Here is a 17222-nt window from a genome sequence, read left to right on the forward strand (position 1 = left end):
TGGGGAGGGAAGATAGGAAGGGAAGAACGTCCTGGTCCTTGTCTCTCGTCTCTCCCCTTCAACTACCGCTACTGCCACACATGTGTCCTTTGAACCCAACATCTGTCACAGAGGTCAATTATTCAGGAGTAGGATGTTAAGTTGGGAGCCTATTCATCTTGGTTGCCAGGGGATGATGGAGTAGAGTATCGGTGATCACACAGCGACATGAGCACCGGGTGCCTACCGGCAACAGGGATCAGCAGGCACGTGCCATCTTTGGTACAGGGGGGAGGATGTTGCCAATTGCCTCACCCCAAGTGACCTAGTTGGGCATGCAAATCTTAATCTTGTCTATGTGACCCTATAGATGGTGACCTTTTTTTATACAAAATTCTGTTTTCTCTCTTATGATTCAAGCTGATTTTTGTGAGCATTGAAAGTGGTAGGTGTGTAGGGACATCAGCAGGTGGGAGAGAAAATAATAATGACAAATGGCTGCCAGTGAGCTTGATTTGTCTCAAACGTTTTCCATTTTCTGGAAAATATTTTCTCTAGTAATGTCTAATCAAGTTTTAGCTCCGAATGATCATGGCCTACGTTTCCAGGGTGTTTTAAGGTTAATAAAGATAATAACCAGTTATAGAACACTTTCCTCATAACAGCCCTAGGAGTCAGGTAGTCAAATTATCATTATGTCCATTTTACAAATGAAGAAACTGAGGTCCAGAGAGGGGGAATGACTCTTCCAAAGATCAATAGTAAGTCACAGAGGGGAGACTAGAACCCACGGTGTCTGATCTAAAGTTTAGTGCGCTGAGAATCTGATATGTTGCTTTGGCTACCCTCATTCAGAATGCCTATGGAAATATATTCTCACCTTAAAAGATGTTACTTCTTCTCTGGAAAAGTTGTCTGAAAACAGTTTTTCCTACAGTCTTTTCATTGTTCTTTTCTCCCCTGGCTCAACTGCTAGGTGCAAAACTACAGCCCCAGGAAAATGTGCACGTGTGCTGATATCTAGACAAGATTTAGATTTATGAATGCCAGCATGTACCATGAGTCATAGATGTTAGAGCCTAAAGGATCTAGGAAATTATTTAGTCCAGTCCTACCCCATTCTTCAGAAAAAGAAACCGAGGACCAATGAAGGGAAAGGTCTTGGCAAAGGTCACAGTCAATAAATGTGTGTGTGTGTGTGTGTGTGTGTGTGTGTGTGTGTGTGTGTGTGTGTGTGTGTGTGTAAGTAATATATTCAGATCTTGGTCTGCTGATACCAGATCTCACACTTTTGACACTATGCCAAACTAGACCAAACAAACCTCACGAGAGATCAATAGACCCAAATCTCAATTGTGGACAATGAAGGAAGGATCCCTAGATAAGAGATTCTTAACCTTTTCTTGGTTCCCCCTTGGGTTATCTCCTTGGGTGGACTGGTGAAGAACGTGGACCATCCTCAGAGTAATGTTTGTGAATGTACAAAACAAAACACTGCCGTTCTCTGAGTAAAGTGGAGATGTGATCTTTAGGAACATCACTTTGGTGTCTGAATGGAGGATGAAATGGAGTGAGGAGATGCTGGAGGCACACAGCCCCACCAGCACGGTGTGAGGCGATGACGGCCTATATTAGAGTGGTGCCAGGGTCAGAGAAGAAGGGGTGTGTTCCAAGAGATGTTGCAGTGGTGAAGTAGGCAGGCCTTGGCAACAAGCAGCTTGGATGTGGGAGATAGAGATAGTGAGGAGGTGTGGTTGCCACCAACATGGCGAGCCTAGAAACCAACGGAAACCACTTCCGTTGAAATACAGTTATGAGAACATTTTTAAAACCAAGTTCATGACCCCAGCTTAGAAACCTTTGCTCTAGAATTCTTATAACGGCATGAGCTAAAATGGGTGGGCCAAAGGTCATCTATCTGCTGGTGCGTGAGCCTGCAAGGGCATGGCCCACAGACCTTATTTCCAGAGAGTTTCCTGAGGGCACTGATGGTGTCTTGACTTGGTCAGTTCCTGGGCTGGAGGCTGGCCTTGACACCCAGTCCTTTCTACCTTGGAACCCAGGTCTCTGCTGTATATGCCAACGGGACAGCCCAGGAAGCTGACTGTACTTGTGGTCAGAAGGTTCAAGTTTGAACCTCAGCTCTTTCATTTACTGACTCAGTGAACTTGGACCAAACCTTTTGTCTCTGAGCCTGAGTTTTTTCATGTGTCAAATGGGGTTATTTAAAAAAATGGGGCTACCTCACTCTGAGGGCTATTGGCAAGGATTGTGCTGAGCAAATCTCTAGACAGCTAGAAATGTGAATTATTAACAGAAGACCCTAGAACATAGAATAGCACAGACTGTGACCCTGCCCACTCTCCATCTCTTCAACACTGTAAGGGACTCACCCACCTTGTCCCACGTAGGGCAGTTGAAACCCAGAGAGGGCAAATGATTGATCCACTGTCACACAGATAGTGATGGAGCTAGGCCTTGATCCTGGGTCTCTGGCCTCCTAGGCCCAAGGTCATTGCATTGCTTGCTGTCGAATCAGCTTGAATCTCCGGGAAGGAACAAAGTAGTGTTGTTGTTGTCGCTTTCTCCAGGGGACTTGCCTGCTAAGTGTACTGAGGCCTGCTTTCTGTCATGCAGGTACCTATTTGCCCTTCAGATCAAGAAGGATCTGGCCCAAGGAAGACTTCCCTGCAGTGATAACTGTACCGCGCTACTGGTATCTCACATTTTACAAGGTAAGCATGAACAGTGGGAGTGTGGCCGGCCCCCCAATAACGTGCGGGAGAATTCAAAGGGCATCTCCTCAGGGAATGGAATATTGACCGTGTCCAGGGAATCTCGGCCACTCTGAGCTGGAAGGGAGCTCCTGACCATAATTGTCCTTGGCAGCATCCCAGAGAAAAGGCTATCCACCTTCTAGAGGGCTGACATGTAATAATGGGAAGCTCCTTACCTGAGTCTAAGTAGCATGTCTTACTCTAGGAAGCTTCTCTTTCTATTAAGCTAAGCTCTGCCCTCTCTGACTGCCCTTCATCATGGAGGTGAACTTGGATTCTCAAAGTGTAGGCCAACTAAGTGGAAACTTCTCTAATGGGTCTCACTGAACTTCAGAGGCTTTGCATATGGGCCTACAATTGACCAGAGGGGATTTGTTTAAGATCCAGCCCAATGAAGTTCAGACAATGTAGCACAGTATCCCAGACAAAGTAAGTCTCCAAAACTATCTAGCTCTGATCTAGCACCATAAAGCTTACCAAGCACCAAGGATTGTCTCTTTTGAGTCTCACTATAACCCGGGGGGAGGAGAGGGAGGTAAGTGTTATACCTATTTTACTCAGGGAGGTTAAGTGGTTTACCAGGATGTCACACTTACATCTAGGGTAGGATTTGAACTCCACCCTTCCTGCCTCCCATTCCAGAGCTTTATTCACAGTGCCACTTAGCTGCCCATGCCTCGGTCATAGAGATTTTGATTTGTATTGATGGAGGGACTAAGCAAACTCATGGAATTATTGCTTGTTGAAGTGCAGGGACCATAAATCCGGAGCTGGCAGGGGTCTCTGAGGCCATCTAGTCCTGCCCCTCATTTCACAGGCCCTGTGAGCGTAAAGGACTTGTCCAAGGTCTCGTAGGCAGTGAGCGTCAGAAGAGGGTTCTGACTGCAGAGCCAGAGCTTTCCCCTTGCATCATAATTGTTGAATAGAATTATGGCTGGAGTTTTAGAAGGGACTTTTAGAGATCATCTCATCTAGTCACCTCATTTTACAAGTGAGGAAACTGAGTCCCACAGAAGGAAGAGATTTGCTATGAGACAGCAGTGTTCAGGGCCTGTTTGTCAGATCTGACTCACCCTGAGAAACAAAGCCACCTAAAGTCCTTCGTCTTATTTGCTTAAGCCAAACTGAATTGGATGAGAGGAGATAAATTGACCGCAGACAGGCTGAGCTGCCCAAAGCTTTTGGTCCCTGTCTTTTGGTTTGAGTTATCCCCTGCTTAGCTGTGTTAGCCCAGATAATCCCAACCTGACAGGGATGGCACCTCAGCACACCCTCGTCCCCTCAAGAGGCTGGCGTGATGAAGCATTCAATCATTTTCCAATTTTTCTTTTCAAGATTCAACTCCGTTCCTTATAGCAGTTTGCAAGAAATGCTCAAAAATCTCATTTCTTGAGAGAAAAGCAAGTCCTCCTCATCCTAGTTGGCTTTGCTACAGTTGCTATGTAGTTGTATAATTGCTATATAATGTTGTCTAGCTTCATTAAATCGCACAGTGACTTTGGGAAAGTGGGTGCTATTTGACCCCACCCTGTCTTTTCATCAGTGTTCCTCAGAAACTCCCAGTGGGGAAATTGCCAACAACTTCTCTGTAACTTAGAATCTGATGGAGTCTTCCAAGGTACCGAGACTTTGAATGACGTAGCCGAAGTCCTGGAGCTGGGATGTTGTAGAGCAACGGGTGATTTTCCCGGTGCCAGTGCCAACCCTATATGTAGACCGTGTTACTTCTCGGATACTAGTGTGACCCCTCTCTGAGTAAAGAGTCAATCTTAGGAAGGTCTGAGTTTGAATCCTGCCTCATTAGCTATGTAACTCTGAACATGGCACTGTCTTCTCAGCTTTCTCTTCCTTGTCTCTAAGTTCTTGAGAAGAGCAACTGAGATAACAGATGGAAAATGTTTTGCAAACTTTTTTTTAAAGAGCTTTAGAAATGTTAGCTATTTATTATTAACGTAGTTACAGATCTATGTTTCCATGATCCTTCCTTGGCAAATGTCTCCTCATTTCTGTCTTTCCTGGTCTTCTTTCAAGGTCCTTTTGGCCACTGCTTCTTTCTCAAAGCCATCCAAGAACTCCCCAGGAGTTGTGACTCTCTGCTTCTTGGTCTCCCACTGTATCCGGGTCTATGTCAGTCATCCCAGTCTCAATGTAGCCACTGGTCCCACGTGGTTCTGGAGGGGAAAGTGAGGCAGTGACCTTGGCCAGCCATCCTCACTTAATCCAACTCACTTGCTTGTCATGACATCATGACATGTCATGGGTCATGTCATGGGCCTTTTCTAGGATGAAGGGCAAACAACAACTAGCTTTGCACTTCCTAACTCTCAGCTCGCTAGAGCTGATTGTGAAGTTTTCAATGAGAGCAATTGGAAATTGACCAGTGCTACAAATTGGGGCTTGTATGATTAATTGTTTTGAGACTTGTCTCTCATTTTCTCAATATAAATATGCAGGTTAAACCTAAAAATGTGTTATGGGCACATTTTCTTTTCCCAGAGAACCATTTTAAACCTTTACCAGCATATCTCTGACTGTATTATACTTAATACATATTACTGTGTTCATGTTAGAAACCCTCTCCCCCTCCCCCCCATTTAGATTCTAAGCTACCTGAAGGCATGACTGTGCCAGTTTGGATCTTTGTATCTTCACCTCCTCCTACATGGTAGGCACTTAATAAATATTTGTTGAATTCACCACCCTCTTTTCTCACATGGGGAAACTAAGACCTAGAAATGGGAAGGAAGAACTTAAAATCTTAGACTTCCAGAAACAAAAGCTGTGATGTAGTAGAAAAACACACACATATACACAGAGTTACAGTTAGAGGGCCTGAGTTCAAATCCCGGCTCTACTACTATTTGTGTGACATTGGGCAAGTCACTTGTCTGCCTGGAGCCTCCATTTCTTTACCATTTCTTAATGTAAAAGATTAGCTCAAATGACCTCTGTCCCAGCTCTAAATCTATACTTCTCTGCTCTCTCATTAGTGTAGAAGCCTTTGTTCTGTTTTCTCCCTTAGAAAGATAATTCACACTTAGCTAACTTATTGGTCTGAACAGAGGATCAAATAAGAACTTCACATGGACAAAGGTTGCTTGCTACATATATAGAATCTGTGCTGTTACAGGGGGCATCTATCTGCCTTTGCCTCTCCACAGGAGCTTAGGAACACGTGATTTTTTTTTGTCCAGGGATCTGTTGCCAGGGATAGGGCTGGGGGGTATCTTAGCTATCTGAGGACTGGTAGATGAGGAAGAAGCCCAGAATATCGATTAGCTGTATGTAAAAAAAGGTTTCACATGACAAATAATGAGAAAAACTGATTAAAGTGACTGAGGCGCTACCTATCAGATTGCCAAAAATGACAAAAAAGGAAACTTAAAGAAGCTGGAGGGATTGTGGAAAATTGGGCATGTTCCCGCTGTATTGATGGAGCTGGGAATGGTCCCAGCCACTGTGGAGAACAATTTGGAATTATGCACAGATTTCCTAAGCCACGCAAGCCCTTTGACTCAGATACTACACCTGGGCCTGTACCCCAAAGAACTCAGAGCCAGGTAGTAGGTACTTAAGAAAACTGTATTTTTCCATTGCTATATACAAAAATATTTATAGCAGCTCTTTTTTTGTTGTGGCAAAGAATTGAAAACTGAGGTGGGATGCTTATCAAATGGGGAATGACTGAACAAATTATGGCATGTAAATGTGGGAGAATACTATTGAGCTAGAAAAAATGAGAAAGGGAGTTGGTTTTAGAGAAACCTGGGTAAACACACATAAACTGATGAAATGTGAAGTGAGCAGAAGAGAGAATAATTTATATGGTAATAGCATTATAAAGACAAACCATTTTGACAGACTTAAGAATTCTGATGCAGTGACCAAGCATGATTTCAGTGGACTCATGATGAAACATGGTCTTGACAGAGAGGTGGTGGACTTGGGGTGTAGAATGAGATAGATTACAAGAGTTGTTTCTATATGTATTTTTTATTTTTCATGGGATGATAGTGGTGGTGATAGAGAGGAAAAAAATAGAATATGTGAAAAAAGCTAAATATAAAAACACATTAAAAATTTTTTTTTATCTGTCCCTTCCCCCATAAGAAAAATTGGGGTCCAGAAGTGAACACAGTCCTTCAGGTGTGATCTGACCAGGGTGGAGGCCAGAGCATCCCTTTCCTAGCTGTGGACGCTACCGTTCTTAATGCAGCTAAGATGGCCTGTGCTTTTTTGGCTGACCTGCCATCTTATGGGAAGGGGGTGGAGGTCAAGAAGAGAACTGAGGTGGGAGGAGGCAGAGAAAAAAGCATGAAACATCCGACAGAACCAATAATCCTCAAATAACGAGGTTTGACTGAACCACTGACATTTCAAAGTCTGGATTGTGTTAATAGGACTTAGGCTTTCAGAGCCCGGGCTCCCTTGGTGTCAGAATTGATCCACAGCAAGGATGTGTAGGATGTCTGGGATGCCAGTCATTGCCTTTGCCCTTGGTTAGCAGCAGATTGACTCTAAAGCAGCCTCCCAGGGGGTTCCTCTTAAGGAGAGGAAATGGCCCAAGACATCAACTGGGACGTGGCTTTCTCTCTCTTTCTTACTTTTTCTCCCTCTCTCTTGCCCCCACTCCAGCGGAGCTGGGTGACTTTCATGAAGAAACAGACAGGAAGCATCTGGAACAAAACCACTACTTACCTAACCAGGCTGGCTTAGACAGCAAGATCCTGCACTTTCATCAAAGACACATGTAAGTACTTTAATTAGTGCCCGCTTCAACAGCCTCAACTAATGGTTCAGTCTGAAACAGTCTTGGAAAATAAACTGGAAAGGAGTAGCCCGGGGCCCCGATACGAGCACAGTAGAAGCGGCTGGCATTTCTGGTACACTTTAGCAGTTCCAAAGCACTTTACAGATATTACTTTACTGGCCTACAAGCCTGTAAGGCAGGCAGTGAGAAAATCATTGTTATAGCCCAGCTTGCTCAGTTGCCACGTGACATGGGGCAAGCTGCTTCATCTCCCTGGACTCCAGTTGAGAGATTGAGACTAGAGTAGAAGTGTCCCACACGAGGCCTATTCTGGCCCACGACATTTCCAAGGGTGGCTCAAATCACATTCAAATAGAATTGGGAAATATTTAACAATAAAAATACAAGAAAACATATAATAGGACATTTTAAAATTAAGTTCTGGATGAAGATCAAAGCATAATATTTTCACTTTTTTTTTTCCCTCATTCTGATTTTTCTTTCACAACATGAAAAATATTGAAATATGTTTAAAATGATTGTATATCTATAACCTATATTGGATTGCTTGCTGTCTGGGGGGAGGGGGCAGGGGAGGGAGAAAAAAATTGGAACCCAGTCTTACAAAAATAAATGTTGAAAACCATCTTTAACTGTAATTGGGGGGGGGGGGGGAAGATCCTATTAAGTGGAAAAAAGCAAGTCATTGGATAACCCCTCATGTATGGTTTAGTGGCCCCTGTTTCTATCTGAGTTTCACCCTACTGACCTATAAAGCTGCTTATAACCCTTAAATCTGTGACCTTCTGATCTCCATTTTAGAGATGATGAAGCTGCAGTTCAGGGAGGGGCAATGATTTAAGATCTCAGATGTGGAGTGGGAAGAGATCTTAAGAGTTCATTGGGTCTAAATCCCTCATTTTACAGAGGAAGAAAACTTAATCCTAGAGGCAAGTGACATTCGGTCTTAAATCTACTAAGTGTGTAAGGCAGGATTAAGCACCTTCCTCATAGCTCCATGAGGTTCATAGGGCAGGTATCATTAAGCCCATCTTATAAACTTGAAAACTGAGGACCAGAAAGAGCAAGATAATCCACATCAGAGAAAAAATTCCAATTTAGGACTTTCTTATGCTAAGGAGATTGCCTTCTTCCTAACTTGATCAGGATTCTCTGATAAATGGCAGAGGCAGGACTTGGGCCTCTCTCTTGTAATTGAGGGCCAGCTGTGGGTGAGCTGGGGAGAGGAGTGGGGGAGCAGTCCCTCCAGCAGAGTTGGAAAGTTCATCCATTTCTTTTCCTTACAGCGGTAAGAGCCCCGCGGAATCGGACATCCAACTCCTGGACGTAGCCAGGAAGCTTGAAATGTATGGAATCAGACCTCACCCTGCCAGTGATGGTGAAGGAACTCAGATTCATTTGGCTGTTGCCCACATGGGAGTGCTGGTATTACGGGTAAGGGTGTTTCCTTTTGCTCAGTGGAAACTGGTATCTCTCCATCATACCCAATTCCCACATAGGTTCTGGAGCTGTTTGTTTGGAACTGGAAACTTTTGACACTGTCTGGTTTTAGAAGATCACAAGGTTTCATAGCTAGAACAGATATTCGAGATGATCTGCTACTCCAGTCCCCTTCCCTTACCGATGACCTAGAACAGATTCACAGCTTGTTTGTAACAGAACCCGGGCCAGTGTCGAATACTCTTTCTGCTGTATTGTACTCCTTTAGTCTCCTTGTTTTACAGCTGAGGAAACTGAGGCACAGAGAATAATTTGCCTAAGGTCCTGTAAAGGACAGGAACTCTGAAAAGGTATACTTAAAGCTCTCTATGAGTGATTTAATCTTACAAGATAGTAACTCTGTGGAATTGATGAAATAATGGTTCCCTACTGATATTATGATTGGCTTATACTCAGTATGACGAATTGATTTAATTGTAATAGAGTATTTAAGAGGTCAGAGTCAGACTGAAGTCAGAACAGAGACTGAGATGTGCAGACTGCTGACTGGCTGACTGACTGAGACTGCTGGTGCAGACTGGGAGACTGAAGGAGACAATAAAGACTTTGGACTTTATCCCTGACTATTGTTGTGGTGATTATTCTGCTGAGACCAAAGCTGGTCTGAGGGCCTTCCAGAAGGCTAGCCTGGACATTAATTAATAGTGGAGTCAGATTTCATCTGGAGTATTGTGTTCAATTGTAGGCACTTTCTTTTTCCCCTTTTCTTTCTTTGAAACTTAAATACAAAATAGAAAAAGGAAGAAAAAAACATAGCTGTGTACAAACAACATAGGAGCAGATTCAAAATATGAGGCAGTAAATTTCCACTTTAAGAAATTCTATGTAATAAATACTTCACATTGTGTTCAGAGCTGTCCTTCTTGGCTTTGCTTTCTTGTTAGGTTTTCTTTTGTTCTCTGCTGTGCACTTTTTACTTTTTTTCCCCCCTTTCTTTCCTCCCCATTTTCCTCAGGAAGTTACAATTAAGTGAAGATATATTTATACACATACACATAGGTACATACACACACATACGTGCATACACATAGATAATCTAAAAATACACATATATATATATATTCATACACCAATATTTAAGACTGTACCATGTTCATTTGTGTTTCTCTGAAGGTAGATAACGTCTTCCTTCATAAATCCAAGTCTTACCATATTTTTCAGCTTATCATTTCTTACAGCACAGCAATATTCCATCTTTATACTGTCTAGTTATTTTGTGATTTAAAATTTTATTTATCCTAGTTACATGTAAAACAAGTTTTTTTACATTTGTTTTTAAAATATGGAGCTCCAGATTCTCTTCCTTGCTTTCTCCCCAGCTGCCCCATTGAGAATGCACATGCAAAATTATGTAAAACATTTCTGTAAAAGCCATATTGCTAAAGAAAACATAGATTTCTCCCCCCTCCCACCTTCCTCCCGAAAAAACCCTCAAGAAAAATAAAGTTTTAAAAAAATCCGCTTCAGTGTGTACTCAGACACAATCAGCTTTCTCTGGGTATGGACACATTTGTCATAAGTCCTTGAGAGTAGTCTTGGATCATTGTATTGCCGAGAATAGCGAAGTCATTCACGGCTGATCATCCCACAACATTGCTGTTATTCTGCACACAGTACATTTCACTTTACATGAGCTCATGCAGGTTTTTCTGAAGTCATCCTGCTCATCATTTCTCATGGAACAATAATATTCCTCCATAATCACTTACCACAGTTTGTTCAGCCACCCCCAGTTGATGGGCATCCCTCCACTTTCCAACTCCTTACCTGAGAAAAGACCTGCTATAAATATTTTTGTACATATAGCTCCTTTTCCTTTTCTAAAAATATCTTTTGGGATACATGCCTAGAAGTAATATTATTAGGTCAAAGGGTATGCATGATTTTGTAACCCTGTGAGCATAGTTCCATGGCTCTACAGAATGGTCGAATCAGTTCACAATTCAACAGGCCATTAATGTCTCATTTTTCCCACGTTCCCTCTTATATTTGTCTGACTCGTTGGCCAATCTAATGGGTATGAGATAGTACCTCAGAATTGGCCCAATTTGCATTTCTCCAATCAGTAGTGAATTAGCATTTTTTAAAATATAGCTCAATTAGTTTATTTGTTCATAGATTTTGATGACTTACTGACTGGGAAATGGTTTGTTTAGTTTTGTTTTGTTTTAAATAAATTTGACTCAGTTCTCATTGAGACCTTCATCAGAGAAACATGCTTCAAAATTCTTTTCACAATTACTATTGCTAACCCTCTATCTACCTCTGTTTATTTTGTTCTCTCCTTTCTCCCTGTCCCTCCTCAAAAGTGTTTTGCTTCTATACAAACACCCTTCTCCCAATATGCCCTCTGTTCTGTCACCCTTTCCATTTCTTTTATATCCCTTTCCCTTTCTACTTTCCTGCAGAGTAAAACAGATTTCTTTACCCATATTGAATGTGTATGTTATTTTCTCTTTGAGCCAATTCTGATGAGACTGAGGTTCACTCACTCCCTCTCCCCTCTTCCTCTTTTCTTTGTAAAAGCTTTTTATTACCTCTTTTATGGCAGATGATTTATATCATTTCATCTCTCCCTTTCCCTGTCTCCTAAGTATATTCCTCTCTCGCCTCTTAATTTTATTTTTTTAGATGTTATCCCTTCATAGTCAACTCACCCCTGTGCCCTCTGTCTCTATACACTCCTCCTAATTGCTCTAATAATGAGAAAGTTCTTATGAGTTACAAGTATCGTCCTCCTATGTAGGAATGTAAATAGATTAACCTTAGTAAGTCCCTCATGGTTCCCCTTTCAGATGTTCTATTCAGCTCTGGTCTTTTCATCATGAATGCTTAAAAGTCCTCTATCTCATTGAATGTCCCCCCTTTCCCCCTGAAGGATTATACTCTGTTTTGCTGGGTAAGTGATTCTTGGTTATCCCAACTCCTTTGCTTTTTGGAATATATTCTAAACCCTCTGGTTTGTTTTTTTTTTTTTTTAAATACAAGCTGCTAAATCTTGTGTTACCCTAACTGTGGCTCCAAAACATTTGAATTGTTTTTTCCTGGATGTTTGCAATATTTTCTCCTTGACTGGAGAGTTCTAGGATTTGGCTATAACATTCCTGGGAGTTTTAATCTTGGGCTCTTTTTCAGGAGGTAGTCAGTGGATTCTTTCAATTTCTAATATATAGTCAAAATTCTATTCTATAGAATTCAATATTCTATTTTTCCCCTCTGGTTCTAGAATATCAAGACAGTTTTTCTTTTATTATAACTTTTTATTGACAGAACATATGCATGGGTAATTTTTTATAACATTATCTCTTGTACTCATTTCTGTTCTGACTTTTCCCTTCCCTCCCACCACCCCTTCCCCTAGATGGCAGGCAGTCTTATACATGTTGAATAGTATAGCCTAGATAGAATATATGTGTGCAGAACCGTACGGTTCTCTTGTTGCACAGAAGGTAAAAATAACCTGGGAAGAAAAACAAAAAATGCGCACAGTTCACACTCATTTCCCAGTGTTTCTTCTCTGGGTGTAGCTGCTTCAGGACAGTTCTTCTTGATAATTTCTTGAAAGATGATGTGTAGACTTTTTTTTTTTTTTTTTTTGATCCTGACTTTCAGATAGATCCAGGAAAGAAAATTTTAAAGTTATTAGTCTATTTTCCAGACCAGTTGTTGTTTCAGTGAGATATTTCACATGTTTTCTACTTTTTTCATTTTTGTTTTATTGTGTCTTGATTTGCCATAAGGTCATTAGCTTCCATTTGTATTTCCTTTTGCATCCCTCTAATTTCTCTTTTCAATTTTTCCTCTGTCTCTATTACTTGATTTTCAAAATCCCTTTTGAGCTCTTCCATGGCCTGAGACCAATTCTTATTTTTCTTGGAAGCTTTGGATGTAGGAGCTTTGCCTTTGTTATCTTCCGAGTGTGTGATTTGCTCTTCCTCGCCACTATGGTCAGAATTTTTTCTGTTGTTTGCATATTTCCCCAGCCCATTATTCAGCTTTTAATTATTTGTTAAAATAGGGTTCTGCTTCCAGTCCGGGGTGGGGGTGGGGGGGAGGAGGAGGGAGGTGCATACTAGCTCAAGCTTCAGGTTTTTGTGCAGTAGTTTTCAGAGATCCTTCTAGGGACCTGTAAGTTTTCAGTTCGTCTGAGGTGGGATGATCCAAAGAGAAGTGTGGTTACTATTCTCCTGACCTGTGCTCTGGTCTGTGAGTGACCACAAACACTCTTTTCTGCCCTGGAGCTGTGAGGAGGATCCCAAATCTACTCTGGGTATAAGTTCCATTGTGCTAGTGTTCCTTCTTGCCCTGGGATTGTGAGCTAGCATTACAACCCAGATCTGAGTATGGGCAAAGCAACTGAGTCCTGCCTCAGTACTAGCAAAGGAGACCCTTGTAATCTGTTTGGGGGAGAGCGCGGGCGAATCCCAGCTTTTACTCTACCATCTTTGCTCTGCCTCTGTCTAATTATTTTAAATAGTCTAAAATGGTATTGATTAATATGGCTGGCATGCTGTAGTATCCCTATTTTTCTCTTTTGATTGTCTATTTTATCTTTAATTTTCAGATCAATGATTACTACCTTGATTTCTTTTTTTAAGCAAATAATTCAACTCCTGATCTTTATTATTAAGTTTGTGTTTATCTTTTCTTCCCTATCCCTCTTGAATCCTCTGCTTTACTTTTGCCCATTACCTTGTCTTCCTATTACTTAACCTGACCTCCCTTATCCTTTCCCAACTTTTCCTTCCCTCTTTATCCCCTTCCCATTAATCTATACATTCCACTATAACCCTCTTCTTATTCTCTCACCCTTGTATTTCTTTATAAATTAAAAAAAATTTGTTTCTTCTAAATATATATATTATTCTCTCTTTAACCTAGATAAATTGTGAGCGGGCTTCCTGTTTAAAAATCCCTTCCTTATATAACCCCCCTGCCTTCCCTATGCTCTTATCTTCTTATATTTTTTCTGAATTTAGAGGACTTTTATACTCCTTTTATGTATTCACACACACACACACACACAATACATACACACCTAGTTCCCTCTTTAACCTACTCGCCATGAGAGTACTGTTCCAGAAGTACCAGCCCTGGATCCTCATCTAATTCTTTTGTGTCAGTTTTTACTCTTATACCTCATTAGTGTGAGATAATTATTCTTTTGACCTTTTCTTGTATAGTTTTACTTTTTAAGAATCACATTATACTCAGTTTTACCCCAATCCTGTTTTTGAATTACCCGATCACTTAATGACAGCGTTAGACATATGATTTATATGTATTTCTTTGTATAAAACAAACAATTTGTCCTTATTGAGTTTCTTGCATTTGGTTTTTGATGTTTATCTTGTTTTTCTTTTGGATCTTCTATGTCAGATTTTCTATTAAGGTCAGGTCTTTTTGTGAAAAAATCCTGAAAATCTGGCTATTCATTGAATGTCCATTTTTTTGTTGTTGTTGTTGTTGTTCAAGATGTATGATATTTTCGGCTACAACGTCATTTCTTTTGCTCTTCAATATATGCTGTTCCAAAATCTGTAGGCTTTTAATGTAGCCACTGCTAGGCCTTGTGTGATTCTAATTGTGGCTCTGCCATATTTGAATTGTTTTTTTCTTGTCGCTTGTAATATTTTTTCCCTTGAAATGTGGGTTTTGGGATTTGGCTATGATGATCCTGTAAGTTCTCCTCATAGGATCTTTTTCAAGTGATGATTGGTGGATTTGTTTTTCCATTTCTACTTTTCCCTCTTGTTTTAACACTTCAGGACAATTTTCTATAATTATTTCTTTTATTGTTAAGCTTCTTTGGTTGTAGCTTTCAGGTAGTCCAAGTATTCTCATGTTCTCTTCTATTTTTTTCATTCTTTCTATTTTATTTTATTATTTTTTGGTGGCTTATAACTTCACTGACTTCCCCTTGCCCAATTCTAGTTTTTCATTTGATATTTAAAGTCTTTTAAAATTTCTCTTATGGATTCTTTGGGGACAGTTGGCCATGTGATGTTATTCATTTGACATTACTGTTTGGGTTAGGAAAGGTGTTTTTTGTTTGTTTTTTGCTTCAGTATCCTCCTCTGCAGAGGAACCCTGCTGACCTCTATTCTCAAAGTAACTTTCTGTGCTTGGGTTTTCTCTCCTTTAGCCACTCATTTTTCCCCTGAAAATTTATAGTTAGTTTTGTTTTAGGGTATGGATCTAAGGTGGATTGTCAACTGCGGTGGGTGGTAAAGGGCCTGGAGTCCATGACATAGGAGGTTCAGCTAAAGGTTATGTTTATACTGGAGAAGGGAAGACTCAGGTGAGCCATGGTAGTGGTATTCAGATATTTAAAGTGCCATCATGTGAAGGAGGGACGAGAGAGAAATCGCAGCCTTTGTTAGAAAGAGCTAAGAGGCAGGTTTAGGCTAACAAGGAGATTTAAAGTGGGATGGGCAACTACATGCAAGGTGCTGAGGGCAAAGTGACAAAAAATGACGAGAGTTTCTGCCTGCAAAGTGCTTATATTCTACTGAGGTGAGAGAGACATGTTCGGGGATAAGGATAGTGTAGTGAAGGAAGTAACAGAACCAAGAGAGTTAACATAGGCAAAGTATTTAAGCAGAAAGTGACGAGAAATGCTTTCGGCTCAGTGGCTCGGGGCAGGAAGCAACATGAAGGAAGTACATTCCAGACTTAGGCAGATGTACGGCGGCAGTCACTAAGAGGCTGAGCGTGGGGAGGAGCTCGGGAGTTCATTTGGCTGGACTTCTCTATGTGTGAAATAAGTTGGAGAGGTGGATCGTGGTAGACCTTACAAATCTCTATGGCGTCCCAGGGACTGTGCAAAGGAGGCAAAAAGATGATCCTTGCCCTTGACAAGCTTCTGTTCTGTTGAAATAACCATGGATACACAAGATGTATACAGTGTAACTGGAAGGCCATCTTGGAGGGAAGGCAATAGTAATGGGGTGAGCAAAAAAAGAAAGCCTCCTGCAGAAGGTGGGATTTTATGAGACTCTAGAAGGAAACTAGGGAAGCCAGGATTCAGAGCGTGTTCGTAAGAGGAAAGTAATTCCAGCCACATGACATGTTTCCTGACTCGGGGATCATAGAGTATGTACAAGAAAACCAAGTGTAAAAATAGCAGAAAGCATGGGACTGTTTGTAGGCAGCAGGGAAATAGCCGGGACATGGGGAGACACTGAAACTTGGCAAACATTTTTCTGGTGGAGAAAGGGGGGATGGTGACAGAAGTATACAGGAGTTCAAAAAGTGAAGTGATGTGGGAAGAGGTAGCACTCTGCGAATGGCCTCAGTTTTTTGGATCAAGTGTGAGGCAGAGTCTGCAGCCGAGAGAGTCTGAAGCGGGCACAATAGGTGGCAGGAGAAGGGATTAAAAAGGTTTGGAATAGGCACTGTTGGGAAGGAGAGTGACTTGATTAGGGAGGGAGGTGTCCAAGGATTGCCTTGCAGCGAGGACTCGGTTGAGATTACGTAACTTAAGCTCGTGATGGAGCCGGCCAACACAATCCCATGATTTTCTCCATGGAATGCTGGGAGTGATCCAGGGGCGGGGGTTTGACAAGATATGACTGGCAATAGGACGAAGGACTTGGGTTAGACTCGAATGATTCATCGGGTGGTCAAGATGGGGAAGGGAAGAGAGTACAGATAGTTCAGGGTCGTTGTCTGGGGAAGACCTGAGGATTGATTAGGAGGATTGATGAGGTTAAAGAACAGGTTGAGGGGTCATAAGGCAAAAGGAGACATAGAATGATAGAAGAGATGATCGTATAAAGGCACTTCAGAGTTCCTGAATATGGAAATAGAACCATTGGAGAAGATGGTAACATCCAGCAGATGATCATTCTGTAAGATCTGGGGTAGGGGGAGGAGTAGGCCATGGAAATTGAATAGATTGAGGAACTGATGGCAGGGCTTTTGAAAAGAGGATGATTGAAGCGTCCCAGTGGGAAGTTAGAAGTTAGGATGGAAAGAGTGGGAGCCAGGTCCTGAACTCATTGAGGCAAGGTGGGAGAATGACCTGGGAGTGCTAGGGAACAGATACAAGGTTCTTCACTGGCTGATAGATCCAGATTGCTCAAACCTCAAAAGAGATGTGGCTAAGGGATACTTGTAGAGCAGGGGTGTGGAAGTCCAACTAGTCCTCGAAAGGATGGCCAGGGGTGTCACATCAACAGGAAGGGAGCCAG

General features: G+C 41.7%; 1 protein-coding gene across 1 annotated transcript in view; it reads left to right on the plus strand.

The window, feature by feature from the left end:
• The window catches only part of FRMD7 (FERM domain containing 7), a 40849-nt gene that overhangs the window by 18348 nt on the left and 5279 nt on the right, over positions 1–17222 (plus strand). The window contains exons 5-7 of the mRNA XM_051969154.1: positions 2617–2714; positions 7392–7506; positions 8814–8961. Coding sequence (XP_051825114.1) covers positions 2617–2714; positions 7392–7506; positions 8814–8961 — 361 coding nt within the window. The remainder of the gene's footprint in view (positions 1–2616; positions 2715–7391; positions 7507–8813; positions 8962–17222) is intronic.

The sequence above is a fragment of the Antechinus flavipes genome, chromosome X, assembly GCF_016432865.1.
Source record: "Antechinus flavipes isolate AdamAnt ecotype Samford, QLD, Australia chromosome X, AdamAnt_v2, whole genome shotgun sequence".
Lineage (NCBI taxonomy): Eukaryota > Metazoa > Chordata > Mammalia > Dasyuromorphia > Dasyuridae > Antechinus > Antechinus flavipes.